Here is an 18,830-nt window from a genome sequence, read left to right as displayed (position 1 = left end):
TCTTTCCAGCCCAGGATACTCAGTCCAAAGCCTTGGAGTAGCCTGCCACTCAAGCTCTCTGAGTCTGAAAGCCACTCCAGTACTCTGAAACGGATTAACTCTTAACAGTCATGCAAATGTGTGTGTACAGCCTTTCCAGGCTTCTTTAAGACCTGCAGACCACCTGCAAGATTTGTCATTCACTTCAATTTTTTTCTAGCAGGAATTCTGACACTACCTTTGCTGCACCTCACCATAGCTGAGAGCTGTATTGTAGCTGATTGTGTGAAGGAGAGAAGAAGAGGTATATGACTAATAATCTATAATCCTTAATTCAAAACTGGAAGCTGAAAGGTAGCAACAACTAATTAGATATGCAGACCCAGTGCTCAGTGTATACATACACAGAAATAAATATTTTCTCTTAGCAATGTGGCTGCAAGTCCAAGCCTATACTTTTAAACTTGGGGACTAGCACAGTGATTAAAGCAAGTATCCCTTAGATTTGCATACTAAATACCTACTGGGTATGTGCAAGTAAGCATGCTCATTAGCAGAAACTGGCCTTGTGCTCTTTTCCTAAGATACTTAAATTGTATTCCAGTACTATGCAGAAAATATGGACAAGCCTAATAAGGAGAAAGAAGACCAGATATTGGGAAATATGTTATTTTACACCAAAAGAAGGCTAACACTTGTACTGGAAAACGATTATATATTATTATTATATATATTTATAATGAAGTATATAATATATATAACTTATTATATAATTTTGAAAAATATGCAGTTGTGTCAAGGCATCAACAGCTGACAAACATGCTCCATCCCTCTTACTGCAGTCACTGCATTTACCCTCCCCATATTGGTTGCCAAAAAGATATAATTTCACCCCAAAGCATATTGGATTTAAGTGATCCTTTCCAATGGGAAAAAAATAAAAGCATTTATGAGGTGACAGCATAAAAGGAAAGTAAGTAGTTCTGTTTTCTGTCATCTCCTTGTTCTAGAAAGAGGATATGCCTCAAAATGTTTCCCTTATCTGACATGGAGTGAGGGGAACCGTATGGATTCTAAATAGGTATCACTACCTGAGAACATTTAGAACACAAAAGTTTTGCCTGTTCATCCTATGTCAACTGTGTCACTGATGCCACAGGAGGAGGAGTGAGAGTGATAATCCCATAGTTCTGTTCCTAATGAGGACATAATCCTTCTGTAACAGATACCTATGAAATGACTTGGTAGGTTACATGGAAATAAAATTTTTTTGTGTTTGGTGTAAAGGGGGAACATCTATGAAGTGTGTTCCTGTAGATATTAATAGAAATGTGATCGCTGTTGTATAGTAGTCATGGATTATTTTACGTGATCCACACATCACAGGTCCTTTGTAAAATTCACGGATGCCTTGTCAATAAAGTCTCCTTTTTCAGTGTTTTTCTCTATGTGGTTTCAAACTGTTGATAAAATTGTTAGTAATGATGACACATACAGTAAATCTACTTCAGTAAATCTGTGTGGAGAAATAAAACCTAAATCTTCAGAGACTATTAGGAATCATGGTACTATTATATTGTGAAAAACTAAGTGGGCTAAATATAATCAGTGGTTGGATGGGAAACTGTAGTAACCTTCCCAAAGGAAGAGTAGGGAACAATAAGTAAATAAAAGTTTTTCATGACTCTGGAGTCGGACTGTACTACAAAAATAAGGTAATGATTACTAAATTGTATAAACACAAGTACAAAATGTGATGTGGTGCTGTTTTTGATAGACCAAGCATCCTGCCTATCAGAATCTGTCTCCTACCTGCATGTCAAAGTGGGAGATTTTAATGGGCAAGAGAAGTCACAAAGATACAGAAGAACTAGGAAAAAAACATACATATGGAAAGGAAGAACAAGGGAAGGAACAGATGGCATGTATTTTTGCTAAATCTAGAATATGCTCCTTGTGACTTTTGTCTTTGCAGGTGAGCTTAAAATAGTGCCAGAAGGGATGGAGAGGCTAAATTTTATATATCAAATGGAATTAACCAGCCAATTCTTTGAATGCCTTCCTTAAAAAATATACCTAAAAAAAGTTGCTAATCAGAAAAAACTGCACATAACCATTTTTTTAAAAAACAACAACAACCCTAGGTTAAAGGATCAGAGACCTAACCAAGCAGAAGATGCCAACAAGCTGTGTGAGAACACATTGTGGCTGGTGGCAGTGGGGGGTAGAGGAAAGAATATTCTCACAAGCAGCCTGTTTTTAACATTCATTCTGGTCAGAATATAACTTGTTGAATTTTCATATTGCTGGATTGGAAACAGGATATAGCATAGTGGTTAAGTAGTTGGGTTGCGGTGCAGCACTTTGCTGGTTTGAATCTCACTACTGTCATGAGCTCACCAGGTGGCCTTGGGGAAGCCACTCCTCTCAGCCCCAGCTATATTGTGGGAATAGTAACAACACTGACTTTGTTCACTGTTCTGAGTGGGCAGTAATCTGTCCAGAAGAGTGGTATACAAATGAGGGGTTGTTGTTATTGTCATAAAGTTGAAACAGTGCACACTTCTTCAGATTCATGAAATTCATCAGTTTATGGATGTACACTTCACGTATCTGATGAAGTGAACTCTGACTCAGGAATATGTTGTTAATCTCTGAAGTGACATTGGAGTCCTTTTTATTTTTGCTGCTACAGATTAAGGGCTACCAATCTGGACTGGAAAGGGAGGTAATATTTCCAAGATAAGATTATTATCACTGGGATCTACTCAATTAGAACAACCTTAACTTCTTTTGCCACTGAAGGGCCAAGTAAAGAGAGTGCTTCCCAAACAGAGAGGAGATTTAAAATGGGCTACAATAAAACACACCTGATAATTTGATTAATATACGCCTAGTCTGGACCCTAAAAGGAGCTGCTGTTTCTGGCCAGTGTAAGTTTCTGCATTTAGCGCAACCCAAACGGCTTTCCCGCGTTTGGGAATATCCCCATCTTGGCGTTTCCAACGGCCCGAACCCACCCCCCCCCCAGCCCCTTGACAGGTCCCCGTTCCCGCTGCTGCGCCGGCGCCGGGCACGGACCCCCGGGGCCACGTGAGTGCCCTCGGTATCCCTGGCGGGGGGCTCCCCTCGCCGCCGCGTCCCCGCTGTTTGAATTGGTCCAGAGCCAGCGCCGAGGGCTTCCCCCCGCCTCCGCCTCGAGGTGGCCTCCCCCCTTCGCTCAGCGCCCTCCCATTTCTTCCCACCCACGGATAAAGGTGTTTTTTCCCCTCCCCAAACGCATCGCAGTTGAAACGTGGGCAGGAATCTCCTAATATTCCCAGCCCCGGCAGCGGGCGGGTCATTCAAGCCGTATCGCAGCCTCTCAGCGCTGGCGGGAAAAGCCGCTTCTTCAGCCTCGCCGCTTTAATCTCCCCCCCCCGCACCCCCGCCGCGCTCTTGCTGCTGCCGAGACTCGCATCTCCTCGGCCAGCCCCAAAGCCGCGCGGGCTCGTCCCCTTCTTTTCAATGTGCCTTCTCTTTGACTCGACTTGCTGAACCCACCGAAAGGCTGCCGAGCGCCCCCCCCCCCCCGACTTGCTTCCCATTCCTGAGCAGAGGGTCTCCCGCCCACCCAGCCCTCCTGCTCTCGCCTCGCGTTTCCAGAGCCCCTTCCCCATTACCCCCCCCCCCCCGTCAACTGCTCTATCTTCCATCCTGGTGCTAAATTGTAAAAAGAGGAGCTCTCCCCTTCTGCCGCCTCCTCCTCCAGCGGCGGCCACCGACCAGCACCATCATCCCCACCAGCCGCCGCCACTACCCTCGCCGCCGCCGCCTCCTCCCCTCTTTCTCTGCTCCTTTTGGCAGCACCAGGACGTCCGGTGCGCTGGTGCTGGTAGTGCTGCTGCTGCGGCTGGCGGGGGCAGCGAGGAAAGGAGATCGCCTTGCCCCCCCCCCCGCTCCAGTCCGCAGCCGCCGCCGCCGCCTCGGTTTCTTACGAGGTGCCTGGCAGAGGGAGAGCGCGAGAGCGACTGTGGAGCGGCCCAAGCCCCCGCGAGCGGTCACGATGAGCACGCGAGGAGGGGAAGGCGCCGGCCAGCCCTCGACTTCTTCCGCGGCCGCCCAGGAGCAACCTGCGACTCCACCGAAGAGGGGCCGAGGGAGACCCAGGAAGCAGCCGCAAGTCAGTAACCCGCGGGCAGCGAGGGACGGAAAGGGACCCGCGGCGGGCGGGCGGGCGCGCACGTGCACGCTTTTTTTGTCCTGCCTTGCGAGCCCGACGCGGAGCCGGGCGCGGGCAGCGTGGCGGTGTGCAGATGCGTGTGGCGGCTGGTGCTGGTGCTGTGGCGGCGGCGGCCCGAGGGGGGGGGCGGGGGTGCATCGGCTGACCGGTGGACGGGCAGGGGGGAGAAGGGCTGAGCGGAGAAGTCCCTGCTGGCGGAGGGGGGATTCTGGCGGGCGCTACGCTGGGGATTGTTTCTTTTTTCAAGGCGAGAGTTCGCTGTTGTGTAGCCCGGAGAAAGGTTCATTTCGGGCTGGAACGATGGGCAGCCTCCCATCCCACCAACTGGCGCTCGCTCGGTTAGCTGGAGGAGATGTTAACTGTGTGTGTGTGTGAGAGAGAAAGAAGAATGGGACCCGGGCTGTCCTGTGCTATGTCTCAATCCCGTTCGTGTAAGGGTGTGTGTGTGTATATATGTGTGTAGAGCGGGACTCTCGGGCAGCCGCCGCCTGCAGTTCTGCCAACCTCGCGGCTTACCGTTGGCCTCCCCCCTATTGATTCGGAGCTGGGGGGCTCCAAACAGACTACCCCTTTGCACTCACAAAGGCGTTTCTATTATGGACTGCATTGCATCTTGCAGAATTGGGTAGCCCCTTTCTCGGGAAACTCGGGCTGCCCTTTGGGGAAGGGGGTATTCTTGGTTGGGGGGGGCGAGGGAGGACGCGCCCCCGGCCCCCTCTCTCCCCTTCGCATTTTCCTGCAACTGTAATTGAGCGGTGTTTACTCGCTGCTCATTAGGTCTGATAGGATCCTGGCTCTTTTCCTCTCTTCACATGGCAGTGTGAGATCCAGAAATACTTTGTACTTTTTCAAAGTAAACAGGCCAGCGGGGGTACCAGGAGGTTTCTCTGCTCCTCTCCTCCCTTAGAGCTATGAAGATTTCTTTTTTCCTGCGGATGCAACCAATTAAGTTTGCAATTGCAGCGCTGCGCAGCCTGCATGGGTGAGCTGCGGGGTGGAGGGGCTTTTTAGTGCTTGTTTTTTTGGCTGTGATTTCCATTTCCTCGGAAGCAGAGATCGGTAGTGGGGATTGCCTATTAAATGCATTTAAAACTGACTTCCGCGGGCTTTAGAAAAAGTTTACTTCATTTATTAGCATCAAACTACTTCCTTCAGAGGAAATCATATGATCAACAAACCGATCTGAATCCCGAAATGCAAAACACCTCTGAAAGGCTTCCCTGATTCTTAGGTCGAGGGGAGGGTGAGCACCAAAATGAGTCCTCATCCCCACCCCCATTTCGCAGCCGAAAAGCAATCAAATACCTTTGGGAAAGTACTGAGTTTTGAAGTCTCCCGCCTCTCTTCTGCATTACCTTTGTTGAGTTCTCGCGACCTTAGCGTTTCTTTCTCCAGTCTTCCCCAGCTCCCTCTGTACCAGCTTATTTTTGCAAAAAAAAGAAAAAAAGAAAGTGTGTGTGTGTGTCCTGTTCGATTCGACAATGGAGTGTTTAGAGTTTTGATTGCACAGAAAGAGTGTGCCCCCCCCCCCCACCAGTACACAACATGGTTACTGTTGTAAGGATATTGTGTAACTTAAATTTCCTTCCAACCCCAAAGGAGTTTGCCACTCTAGAGGATTTTAAATCTTTTCAGTTAACAAAAGCATCTAATTAGTTCTTCCACATCCTGTAATCCCAATGAAATGTTCAATATTTAGAACTGGTTGTGGAATTTCCCCCCTTTTAGTGCATATGATTCACTGAATAAATATTTGAAATCTGAAAACTTAATCATACCCATTTAAATGACTCTTACTCTTTACTATCAAACAGAGGAAGGGGGGAGTTAAAACAATCCCTGCTGTTGTACAGTCAAAAGAGTTTGGAGTCCCAGATACCTTTTACATTGTTTTCATCTTGCCAGGATATGCTATAGACTACACCCTCCCCACCCACACAAGATATATAAAATTCCATTAGGTTGGACAAAATGGAAGTAGAATGAAATCTACAGGCCATGGCAAAATTCCTTTTGTAATGGGGGGGGGGCTCTTTCTAATATATTGAAGTATTTTTGTTTAATCTTTATATGATTAGAAATGCAAAGTAAATGGATGTTTTTCGGTTAACAGAAAATAATCTTCAGTGATTAGAATTGCAAAGTCATCCTTGTTAAATAAACTTGTTTAAAAAGATGCTTTTCAAATGTCAAGGATGTACAAACTTGGCCTAGGATGTAATGAAGGGCCATTTTAGATAATGGACACCTTTGTTTTATAAAGTTTTTTTCAGTGCAATCCTAAGAATAGATACCCCGGTCTAAGGCAATTGAAATCAATGGACTTAGATCGGTCTAACTCTTTTTAGGATTGCACTGTTTATTTTCTTTCACCACGTTCATTCATTGCCATAGTTGAGTTTTGTGGATGTTAAGTGCTGAAACCTGTTCTTAGGATCTTTGCCACAATAGCATGTTTTTTCCCCCCGTCTTTAGGAACCCGCCGGAGAGCCGTCTCCTAAAAGACCAAGGGGAAGACCCAAAGGAAGCAAAAACAAGAGTCCCTCAAAGGCAGCTCAAAAGGTGAGCTTCCTTCGGGGCAGGGCACTTGCTTACATTACCATCCACTCATCAGCCACTATCCAAAGGATTTCACTTATTTAACCTTTGAACTGCAGGGGTTTGTGCCATTTTAATAATATTTCATGCAGGAATGCTGTAGGAGGATCTTGGACATTTGGAAAGAAACACAGTTCTCTGTATATACCTTTAAGTAGTTTTGCACCCAGTATTGTGTCCTTTGGAAGAAATAAAACTTCAGTACTGTGAAATTAATGTTTAATTATACAGATAATGCAAGCTTATATATCTTATACCCAAATTGTCTTGTGGAGATGGGTGTTTTGTTTGAATGTGTTCTTAGTCAATGTACTGACAGAAATTAGAATACTTTTTAAAATGTAGCTTTCAAAGGTGATTATAAATACTGTTCCAGCTTACTTTGCAGTGCTTAGTGATTAACTAATCACTAAGGATGCCATTTAAAAAACTTTAAAAAAACCTTTTGAACCATCATTACAATTTAAACATTGACAGTGGATAAGGTCTATAGATTAGTCAGTGATGTAAATCTTTTTTTTGTCCCCATTTTTTGTTAAGCTTTCAGGTTCAACCTTGGGGGAAAACTTTGTTTTATTTAAGTGTACAAATGAGACTTGTAATATGAGGCTAATAGGATTTTTAGAAGAAAAATACTTGTGCCCTTAAGAAACAGTTGTATGTAGTTTTGGAAATAAATACAGGAATCATGTTTCCACAGACAAGTTACACAGTAGTTAGCACCAACACTCTTCATATAGAAGTACTATGTTGAAAACAAGATATTTCCAAGTTTGGGGGTCAGTTTTGGTGCTGATGTATATTATAAATACTTTTATTGGCATTATAAGTTCTATGCTGAGATACTTTTTGGAAGATGATTATGGCTCCTCTAATTATAATTCACTTTTTCAGTAGGATTCTTTTGTCTGTTTGAATCCAATTGCCTAAAAACTTATAATAAAATGTTATTTAGAGGATGACTATGGTTTTGTGCCTCTTTTCAGTCTTTATTTATAACTGGAGGAAGACCTTTTTAAAATTTCTCTTTTTTGCAACTGATTTTAAAAACATGTCTTCACTCAATAAATTGATATGTCTTTTTAACTAGGTATGTGATAACCTCATTCACATTGCACCACCTTCTTATTTCTTCATATAATTTTAAAGACATGTTTAAAAATGAGATAGGAACCTTAATTTAAGTGTTTAAAATAGCCATCACTATATTGAATAATTAAGAGCTCAAGTCAAAATCACTTCTGGTGTAGTCTTTGTAATATGCATTTAAAATTACATTGGCAGGGAAGGTATTTAAATATGTATATATTTAAGCAATATATACACCTAGTGTGATCTTCCCCATGTTTACAGGGGAGTCTTACTAATTCATTTTAGTTGCATTTACTTGAAGAGCAAGTATGCTAAGGATATTCAGATGTATTAATCTGTGTATAGTTTTATGTTTTTAACATAATGTTGGTTATAGCTATATAAAGCTAAACTGATTAGTGCATGGTCTGAATTTTCAGAGATCACAAGTACCTGAAGTAATTAAGATAAAATTTCACAGTGTAGTTTGTTAAAAAATGGATTAAGGGCACAGATACTTACTATTAAAATAATGTTTTTCAGAAGTTGATTTGACTTGTTTCTTGGATTCATAGTAAAATTGTTTCTACTGTAGGTTATAAAGAGTGTTCCACTGGAAAGAAATCCACAAGGTGCTCCTTTATGGTTATCCCATTGAAATCAATGGTAGCTGTACAAAAGTGTATTTTAAAAAGCAGCTGTGTTATTATTGTATGATACCCATTCATTTCAGCAGAACCCATGCAAGAAATTCAAGGAATCTGTTGTAGGTAAATGTTTAGTAGGTTTTCCATAACTAAATAATCTCACACCCAAAATGTTCATATTTAAGAAGCTTTTCTTTATGTGATTAAAATATCTTATAAGTTAGTTATTGCTACCATGTTTTAAAAGTTGTAGCTCCTAAGAATGTGGACATGGAAGTAAGTATCAAGTAACTGGTGTGATTCTAGGGCTCTGTTTTCACTTGAATGGATATATGGATCTCTTACATTGGTGTCCCATTTATTTTGAGAAGTGAGAACAGATCTGTCTGTATAGAAGCAAGTTCATCTACCCTTGCATTTGTGATGAATGGGAGAATCTTGCTGGTGGGGGAGCTCCATGTGCAAACCACACCATTAGAACTTCCTGTAAGAATTCCTTAGGTGATGCCAAAGCAAAATCATTGGATGCTGTAACATCATACTTCTGATTCTAATTCAAATTAATGGAAAAGATTTGCTAATCCTTTTACACGTTTTGGGGGGTGGTTTTGAGGGGGAGCTTGGGGACGGGAAATATAAATGTCTGAAAATGATCAGTTCTCTTTATAGCTTTCTCTGCTGTGTTTATTAAATCATTGTAAAACTTCTATATACTTAATTTCCAACTTCCAAAGCAGAACTTGTTAGCTGCTAGTAGGACCATTTAACTCATAACTGTGGCAACTCTACATGCACTGAAAAACTGCTGGAATTCCTAGAGTATAATGGGTGGCCTCTTTTTTTCAAAGCAAACTAATTGAAATGTATTTATGCTCACAATATGCAAGATAAGTGTGCAGCACTAGAATCCACAGAGGAGATTTAAGAAGGTGCTCATGATTAATTGGTCAGGTGTTCTCTTGCAAACTTTATACATAATAATTACAACTGTATTACACCACTGGCAGAGAATTTTAAAATATGCATGCAAGTAGCTGGATCTTGTTTTGTTAGAATTTAGAAGCAAAGACCATTAAATCTGTTGGGATTGTCATGGGATGGGGATTGTAGTGTGTGTTTTAAAATTTCTTGTTTTTTTTTTCTTTTTTACTTGCATGGCTTGTGTTTGGACTTAGAAAGATAGCCTGGGGGCATGTGGAAACAAACTGAGCTTGTTAGGAAATCAGCAGTGTGAAACTTGACAATGCATACAAAATGCAGCAGGACCAACTGAGCAGCTTGTTTCATGTCTGTTACTCAGATTCCATGGACTGGGCTCATAAAAAAGAATCCTATATAAACACAAATGGATTTATAATCTACAAACATGACTTTTTTAAAAAAAATGTTGAGCTTTTTGAAAATTGTAGTAAGAGAGAACAAGCAAAAAAAATTGTACTTGAGTGTCATAACATTCTGAAATTTATGTCTCTGAGATTATTGTTTGAAAATCAGTTCAAAATATGTGGATTTTTTAAAAAAGACACCTTGTTCACATATTTCTGAAATGAAATGACAGACTCACTGTTCTGCTTAAAGGGAATTGTTGTTCATATACTTGGTCTGTGGTTTGTTAAACTTCATAGGCAACTGGTACTTTGGAATGAAGAGGTACACTTGGGCAGTAATGGTTGGTTGAAAGTTAATCCCATGCAAATCAAAGGGACTGTTTATATGTTCATGTTAGACTATAGAGGGTGAGACCAAATCAAATGCAGCCCATTTCAAGTGGGGACCAGCAAAGACTTGAGGGGGCATCTCACTTTCCCCTCCCCACCATGTCCTCTTTCCCTTTCCTGGCCCCCCATAGCTTCTCCCTCTTTTTCTGCTTCCTTCTCTCCTTCCTACCCACCTTTCTCTGCCCAATTGTTTTCACTCCCTCCCCCAGCAGCATCCTCTCTATGGCCCAGCTGCATGGTACCAGCTGAGCTGTCCCCCTTTACATAGTGGAGAACCTGCAAGGACTTGCAGGGAGCACTTAACGTTTCTCTGTATCCCCTTCCCCACATTTTTTCCTCTCTTCCTCCTCCTGGCAGCCTCCATATGCTCACCTTTCCCTATGTCCTTTCAAACCCACTAAAAAACTTACCTTTTACCTGCCCGCATATTCATCTATGTTTCTTAATTCCTTTCTCCATAGCAGGGACCCAAAGCAGCTTACATCAGTCTCCTTCTTATATCCTCACTACAACCCTGAGAGGTAGTTTAGACTGAGAGCATGACCGGCTCATCCAGTGAGCTTTCACAGCAGACTGGTGATTCAAACCTGGGTCTCATGGATCCTTCTCTGAAACTCTAACCACTACACTACACTGGATTTAGTGATGAAGGGGGTGGTTGCTGCTGAGCAGTAGCAAGCAGCCAGGCCTGGGTGAGTCATGCAACTCATGTGGTATCAAGTTGCCTGATGGTTGCTTCTGGGCCTGGACCCAATGAGTCCTCCTTCAAAGTCCGAAATAGCCCTGGGAAGGGCTTTACCCCCTTTCCCCTGCCTTTTACTGACAGAAATCAAGCCTGGAATACTGGCAGATAATTATAGTTACCTAGCAACAGCCACTGAGGGCATCTAGTTAAAGCTATAGGCACTCCTTTGATCATTTTGGTATTTTTACTCCCCTCCCCCAGTGGCTTTTTTTTTAACATTTCAGATTTTTCTGCAAACCTGGGGTATGGGACGTTTTTCATGTGTATAGGAAGATCTGTCTTGTCTGTTCATGGGTCCAATCTCTGGATTTAAGCATCCTCAGATCAGGGCCACTTGCCTATTAGTATATGAGATTATTGTTTTTTTGAGGGAATGAACATTCAGAATATATGTGTATATGTCTGTGTGTGTTTGTGTGTGTATTCAAAGGTTGTGTAATTTCTATACTGAACACTGGCTTGCTAGTGAAATACAATGGTCGCACATTAATGGAAGAAACCTGGACTACATGTTAATATCTTCAAAATATTGTTGTCTTTTCCCATTCTGTATATGGTATCACTCTCAGTAGGCACAATCAGAATTTGTGGATGAACCTTAATTCTCAAGTGTAGGCTTCATATGTATCCCAGGGCACCATGACTCCTAGAAATGTAATTGTAGCACAGGAGTCGTTCATTTTTTAACCAGTCGCTTTCTATATTTTTTTCAATTTTCAATTAAAGGGAGTTTTTAAAGCAATGAGAATTATGAGGAAACGGGTGAGAAATTAGGCCAAGATTAGTTTTTGTGGTGGTGACAACTTTGGTCAACCCTACATTTATATGCTACAACAGTTTTGCCATAGTTTTAATAAAATTGCAAGACACTATGAAGGGATGGATTACGTTTTATGGTAACAAGCAGCCTGATTATCTCAGTTTGTCCTAAGATCATCAGGACTTGGGAGCTAAGCAGGGTTGGCCATGGTCAGTACTTAGATGGAGATCACCAAGAAAGGCTGGGGTTGCTGTGCAGAGGAAGGCAATGGGAAGCCACTTCTGCTCATCCCATGCCTGGAACATCCTGTGAGTTTGTTCTTATTCTTCTTTGTGGTAGCAATAGTTAGGAAAAAATCGTTAAAATATGAAACACTGAAGGCTGAAAAATGGTTCGTAAAATTTGTGCATGACTCCTAGAGCCCAAATTTGTTGTATCGATGTAGACTGCCATTTATTTAAATGTTGGAAAACCAAATCCAGACCCTCCTTTGAGTTCAGGAGTAGCACATATAACAAGGTTTCAACTTCTCAGAACCTGATGTCCATTTGTTTAGATCAGTGATTTTTTTTCAGTATTGGAGAACATCACAGTAAAGGCTCTGTTGACTTCGTTGGCCATGGTCTTTACTTTCTACTATCTTGTCCAATTCAATCTATTTCAACACAGAATCAGCTCCAGAGAGTAAAAGAAGAGTAGAATAAAAAACAATAAAAATAAGAATAGGGAGGGCATGTCTAGTGCGATGAGCAAAGAACTGTGGGTGCAGGTTGTACCTTCTATTTGCTATCTTGTCCTTTAATGCCTCTGCATTTGATGTTGATGATCAACAGGCCCTTTTTCTAAAATAGCTTTTCTGTATCTGCTTGATAACTAGCACTTTTATAATTTTAAATTTCATTTTGTCTTTGCAACTAACTTAGCACCATTTGCTTTGACCATACTGACAGACAATACAGTGCTAAGCACATGCCTACAAAATTTGACACATGGCTATTTAAGTTGTGTGACTGCTTCAACATGTGCCCAGTTCAGAATGAAAATGGAGAGGAGAACAATGTAAGATGCTTTGTGACCCCAATGGGGAGACAAGATGAATGTAAAATAAATAAAAATAAAATGCTACAAACTATGCAACTGTAAAATTATTGAATTAACTGAGATGTTGAATAATAGGAGTGGGTTAAGTGGCAATCTGGGCATATGATGAAGCAGCCATTAGTCTGTTCAAAATATGCTGATGTATATAGGTAACCAATGAAGTTGTCAAAGCACCAATGTTACATGATTATACTGACATATACCATCAGTTACCTAGTAACATTCTGTACCAGCTGAAGTTTCCAAACAGTTTTCAGGGGCAGCCCCATATATAATGGGTTACAGTGTTCTAGCCTTGAACTTAGAGTGGCATGGATCAGCGTGGCAAGGTCAGCACAATCAAGATGGGGGGCCATTGGCACACACAGTATAGATAACATAAAGTGCTCCTAACCATGTCCTGTACTTATTTTTTTAAGGGCAACATATCACACTTTTTAATGAATCAGTGGACCATCACACCATCAATTTGCACTGATAGTAACCCTGAACAATCAGCCTTTCCTATCAATATCCTCTCTGTCTTATCTGGATTCAGTTTTAGCTTGTTTTCCCTTAGCCATTAAACCACTGATTCCAGGCATTGGTTTAGCACTGAGACCACTACTTCTGGTGGTTTAGATAAAGAGATATCTAGTTGGACATCATCTGCATATCGGTACCAGCCAAACCCAAAGCTCTCTGCAGTCTCTGCCAAAGATGCATATAGATGTTAAAGAGTGTTGTTGAACAGATCTAGAGGAGTTAGCCGTGTTAGTCTGTAGTAGCAAAATCAAAGAGTCCAGTAGCACCTTTAAGACTAACCAAGGTTGAACAGATCTGTTTCTGAGGGATGGTCTTCAGTATTCTAACCATCCTTTGTTATAGCATATCTCAACTATGCTTGATGGTCTTTGGAACTGTTCCTGTATGAGGAAATGTAAACTGTGACAGCCATTTTCATTAGAAGACTCACCACAGAAGTTACTCAGGCTACCTCTTTTTTATAATTGTGTAAATATAATTGTAAAATTATAATTTTACAATTATGGTAGTTCACATGTATGTCTATCATTGTTTTGTTCCGAAGAAATTGTTTCCAAAGAAATTATCTATAATACTTATTTCCATTTTGACTTTCTGCAGTTTACATGAAAGTGTATTACATATAAAACAATGTTTTATCATGTCAGGTCACATGTGGAGTTTTATCACAACCAGAGTGTTCATCTTTCTCTTGAAGCAGAGACACAGAAAAAATGAGGCAATGTAGTAGACTGGTTAAGTAGATATATTTTTCAAGGATAATGGGTAGAACTTGTGACTAAATTAATAATGAACACAAAGATTTTGAAGGGGACAAGAAAACCCAGTGTTCAGAGTATGATTTGTACAATGTTAGGAATCAATTCAGATGCCTGAGATTACCTCCATATATTGTGGAATATGTATTGCTAATTGCTTTCACAATGAGCTAGTGGTATTTTTAGACCATTGAAAAATTATACATATTTGACCTACAGAGATTCCTCATAAAATAGAAATAAATTAGCCATATACTGAAGTGATGGCATGTTGGAGTTTCTTCAAAAGATGCTTTGACTATCTAACAGTGCAGTTCTAAGCAGAATTGTCTCCTTTTTAAGCCTAAGAAGAGTAACTCTGCTTAGGATGGCATTGGAAACTGCTGGTGAGATGGTGGTGGTGGATAGTGCCCTCAAATCATAGCTGACTTATGGCGACCCCTGACAGGGTTTTCATGGCAAGAGACTATCAGAGGTGGTTTGCCATTGCCTGTCTCTGTGACCCTGTTCTTCAATGGAAGTCTCCCATCCAGTTACTAACCAAGGCCAACCCTGCTTAGTTTCTGAGATCTGGTGAGATCAGGCTCACCTGGGATATCCAGGTGAGATGGTACCATATCTTTATTGGCCCCAGCTAGTATTAGCTGATTGAAGTAAGTTAGAGGTTGGATTTCAACTAAGATGAGGCAGATAATTTTTCCTGTGTTTTAAAGCTGGATTATAGCAAGGAAACCTACCCAACCAGTTAGGAACCAGTAGAGATTTGTGGTTGTGCTGAGATGGAACTGAGCAGGGGCTTTTAACTTGAATTTTGAGCAGGAAAGTTTTGGATATTTGAGAGGGACAAGTCGTGCTGTCCTAAGCAGAAGTTGCACTCCTAGCCCCTTAAAGCTACCTGCTGGTTTCACTGGTGCTGTTGATAACAGAGTTGGCTCCTTTCATACAGAGCAGCAGGGTATTGCCTTTAGCATGTATGTTAATAAACCATTCATGTGGCACTTCGCATTACAGGTATGGAAAATTCCCATCTATGTTTAAAAAACTATTAGAAGACCTCTTATAACCCCTGTATTCCCCTGTTGTTAGCTTTGAGATGTTGGCCATTCTCTCTGGAACAATCCATTGTAGACACAACACTACTGTAACTTATGAAAAAAACATAAATTTTGGTTGCTGTTTTTTAAATTCCAGGAAGCAAAACTGGTGGTTTTTGTGTTTATCTCCCCTTAAAGCTAAACAGTCTAAGAGAAACTTTGAATGTACCACAACTAAATAGTTATTTCTTTTGCTTCCTATGTAGTGATACTATCTTTCCCAACCAGAATTTTTTTTAAGAATAATTTCATATGGCAAATGAACTCTGTTCATAGATCTCTGGCTTTATTTATTTGGAATATATATGCTGCCTTCTGCCTCCAGTCAAGGCACCTAAGATGATTAACAATTATAGAATCATAAAAACATTTTTAAAACCCAAGTTTGACAGCTAAAAAAATAGCCCCTGAAAAACTGGCAACCTAAGAGCCACAACCACTTAGGCTACAGGTAGTGTGTATACTCATCACATTTTTAAACAGGGTTTAATCCATTTTGACTTTCTGCCTCATCCATCCATTTTAGCACTTGGGTAGGTTGATGTGGGTGGAAATAGACTTTCAGGTACTGTTTAGGACTTCAAAACCACCTTGAATTGGGCCTGGAAGAAAACTGGGAGTGAAAACAACACCAGTGGTCTAATATGTTCCTTGTAGTGAGCCAAGCAGGACTCTAAATGCTGCACTTTTTACCCACTGAAATTTCTGAAATGTCTTGAAAAGCAGTCCCAATAAAGTTAATTGCAGTAATCCAATTTGGATGTCACCAGTGTATGTGTAACAGTGCCCAGTGGCTAAAGCTGATAAACCAGGCTAAGCTAGTAAAAGTCCCAGCAACGTCTCCAACTGTAGATTGTCTCCCTACCAAGGCATCTCTCTGAACTTTTTCTTACGACACATCTCTATAATTGGTAGGAAGCCTTCCTGAATAATTTAGTTTTGCATAGTTTGTGGAAACCCAGGAGAGTGGGAGCTTTCCTGACCTCTTCAAGCAGGCCATTCCATAAGGGGGCTATCAGAGAGAAAGTGCATGTACGGGCAGCTGTTGATTTTGCCCAACTGCAGGGGGTATCTGCAGAAGACCCTGATCAGGTGAGCGAAGCTGGTTATGACCAAACGGGGAGAGGCGGTTGCACAGATACGAGGGGCCATGGCCATGAAAGGTTTTTAATACGATGGTCACGACCTTGAATTGAGCCTTGTAACTGATGGGCAACCAGTGGAGTGACTGGCTGCATAGTGGAAATGATACGCATGCTCCATATAGCTCCTGAGAGTAAATGAGCTGCAGCATTCTGCACCAACTGGAGTCTCTGAGTCCACTTTGAGGGGAAAACTAAGTAGAGTGCATTACAGTAGTCTAGTCTCAATGTTACTGTAGCATGAATCCAGGTTTGTCAGATTAGTTTTTTCAAGGTAGGAGGGCATCTTCCATGCTCGTTTGAGTTGGGAGAAGGCATTTTTTGCAGCTGCATAAACTTGCTTCTCTAGCAGCAATGCAGGGTCAAGTATAACTCCTAGGCTCTTAACTGAGTCACTCAGGGTCAACTGAACCCCATCAAAGGACAGAAACACAGTGGGTCCTTCAAGATCTCTGCTTTTCAAGATACAGAGTTTCAAGATCTCTGCTTTAACGAGATATCGAGCTTGGTATTCATCTGCATGTTGATGGCATCCAATTCCATAGCTACAAATTCATCTGCATGTTGATGGCATCCAATTCCATAGCTACAAATGAGTTCTAAAGACTATATAGAGCTTGAATAATATGGTGGATAAGATGGTGCTGTGTGGAACCCCACAAGATAATTCCCACACTGAAGATAGCTTGTCTCCAATAGTGATCCTTTGAGCTTGTCCCATGAGGAACAATTTAAACCAGTCCAAGTTACATCCCCTGATACCTACATCTGCCTCCAAATGACTCAGTAGGGTGGCATGGTCTGCTATATTAATGGCTGCAGATAGATCCAGAAGGAGCAACTATGAAGCAAGGCATTGGTCTACAGTCAAGTGGAGGTCATCAAAGGCCAGGAGTTGGTCACTTACTGCTCTCTCAATCACTTTGCCCAGAAAGGTCAGATATGAGACTGAATGATGCCTACATCATTTTTGGCTATGGATGGTGGGTGGGTGACTGCCTCTTTGAGAGGCTGAAAGAAGGTGTCTTGAGTTAGTGACATTAAGGAAATTGGTTGGGAGGAGAGAAATGTGTTAGATCTTGGTGGTATGATCATCTGAACAGAATGTATTTAAATTGAGCCATGGAAAAATCCTGAATATAACTATTAAACAAGATTGTAATCCTTTTGTATCATTTTAGGAAATCCTCAGAAAAATATGTTTATATTTTAGTGGCTTTTGGCTGGTGATCTGTTGTGTGATAGTTTTGATAGTGTGTTATACAAATGGGGTAAAGCCAAAAACTACTGTGAGGACAGTGAGAGGGAGCACATTCTTTTCCTTCTCCTCTCTTCCCCAAACCACTCTCATCTTCTGTTCTTCCTTCCTTGTTATTCTGCTTTACCCTTTCCTTAAAAAGTAACAAGAAACAACCTTATGTTCCTGTATCCTCCTTCTGCAATTTGTTAGAATTGCTTTCCATAGAACTGGTTAGATAGGGAAAAACTACATGTCACATTAGGCATTAATTCCTATTATTCATTTCTCCATCTTTTAGCACTAGCTTTGCCAGCTTATAAGGGAAAAAATAAGACAACCTTTTTCTCAAAAGGGATGGGGCAGAAGATACTGGGATACAGCTTTGGGTTTGTATAGGAACTTGCAGAGTTGTTCCTGCAAAGTGAATAGAATTAGGTGTGCATAAGGGAATTCTGAAAATAAGTGAAAAAAAAATATTCCAAGATTTTGTCTTGCAGCATGGGGGCAGTGCTTAAGTCACGCTGATTATTATAACTGAGTTCATTGGTTACATCTGAGGATTCCTTCTGCAGATTTGAGAACTGTTAATGTTTGTGAAAGAGTGATTGTAGGAATTGTAGGAAATAATCAGGGTACGTGCATGATTAACCTTATTCTTATTTAAGATTATCAGAAGTCACTTGCATGAAGAAGTGAATGTGTCTGTATGATTGGATATCGTGTCTGAAGTTAAAACAATGTATGTGTCTGAGGCAAGTGGAACTCAGACTGGAACTCAAGCACTGATCTGTTTGCTTCTGTAGGCAGCCATACAGCATCTTTAGCAAGTGTTGTCCTTAGAAAGTTTCATCTTACACTCAGTGCTGGTATAAATGATTAAAGAGGAAGTATGCTTTTTAACAAGCTTGAAGTGATAATTTTGCCCTTCACTAGTGTGAATTTTATATTTTCACACGTTTTCCCGGTGATGTGTTGAAGATATTTAGCTACATTTATTGCTTCCAGGGGTGTAGAAACTGGCTGCAGTATTTTCCTGGCTTTTAATGGAATTCCCTTTACATGGCATAGCTATGTAGAGGGATTTGCTAATGTGATACATTAAGATGATAGACTCCCAAAGGAAAAACCAAAACACATGTACCCACTATTAATTACAGAGTATAGGCACTACTGGGATTAGAAAGGATTTCTTAAAGTTTAAAATTGTGAGATGTATGATAAAACTATGAT

At 41.2% G+C, this 18,830-nt stretch overlaps 1 protein-coding gene across 1 annotated transcript in view; it reads left to right on the top strand.

Moving 5' to 3' along the window:
- The first annotated feature begins 3,985 nt into the window (after positions 1-3,985).
- HMGA2 (high mobility group AT-hook 2) overlaps positions 3,986-18,830 on the top strand; it is a 168,199-nt gene continuing 153,354 nt past the window's right edge. The window contains exons 1-2 of the mRNA XM_054988717.1: positions 3,986-4,141; positions 6,677-6,763. Coding sequence (XP_054844692.1) covers positions 4,025-4,141; positions 6,677-6,763 — 204 coding nt within the window. The 5' untranslated portion in view covers positions 3,986-4,024. The remainder of the gene's footprint in view (positions 4,142-6,676; positions 6,764-18,830) is intronic.

Source organism: Eublepharis macularius, chromosome 9, assembly GCF_028583425.1.
Source record: "Eublepharis macularius isolate TG4126 chromosome 9, MPM_Emac_v1.0, whole genome shotgun sequence".
Classification (NCBI taxonomy): Eukaryota; Metazoa; Chordata; class Lepidosauria; order Squamata; family Eublepharidae; genus Eublepharis; species Eublepharis macularius.
The sequence above is the reverse complement of the archived record's forward strand: the minus strand, read 5'-3'. Positions and strand labels throughout refer to the sequence as shown.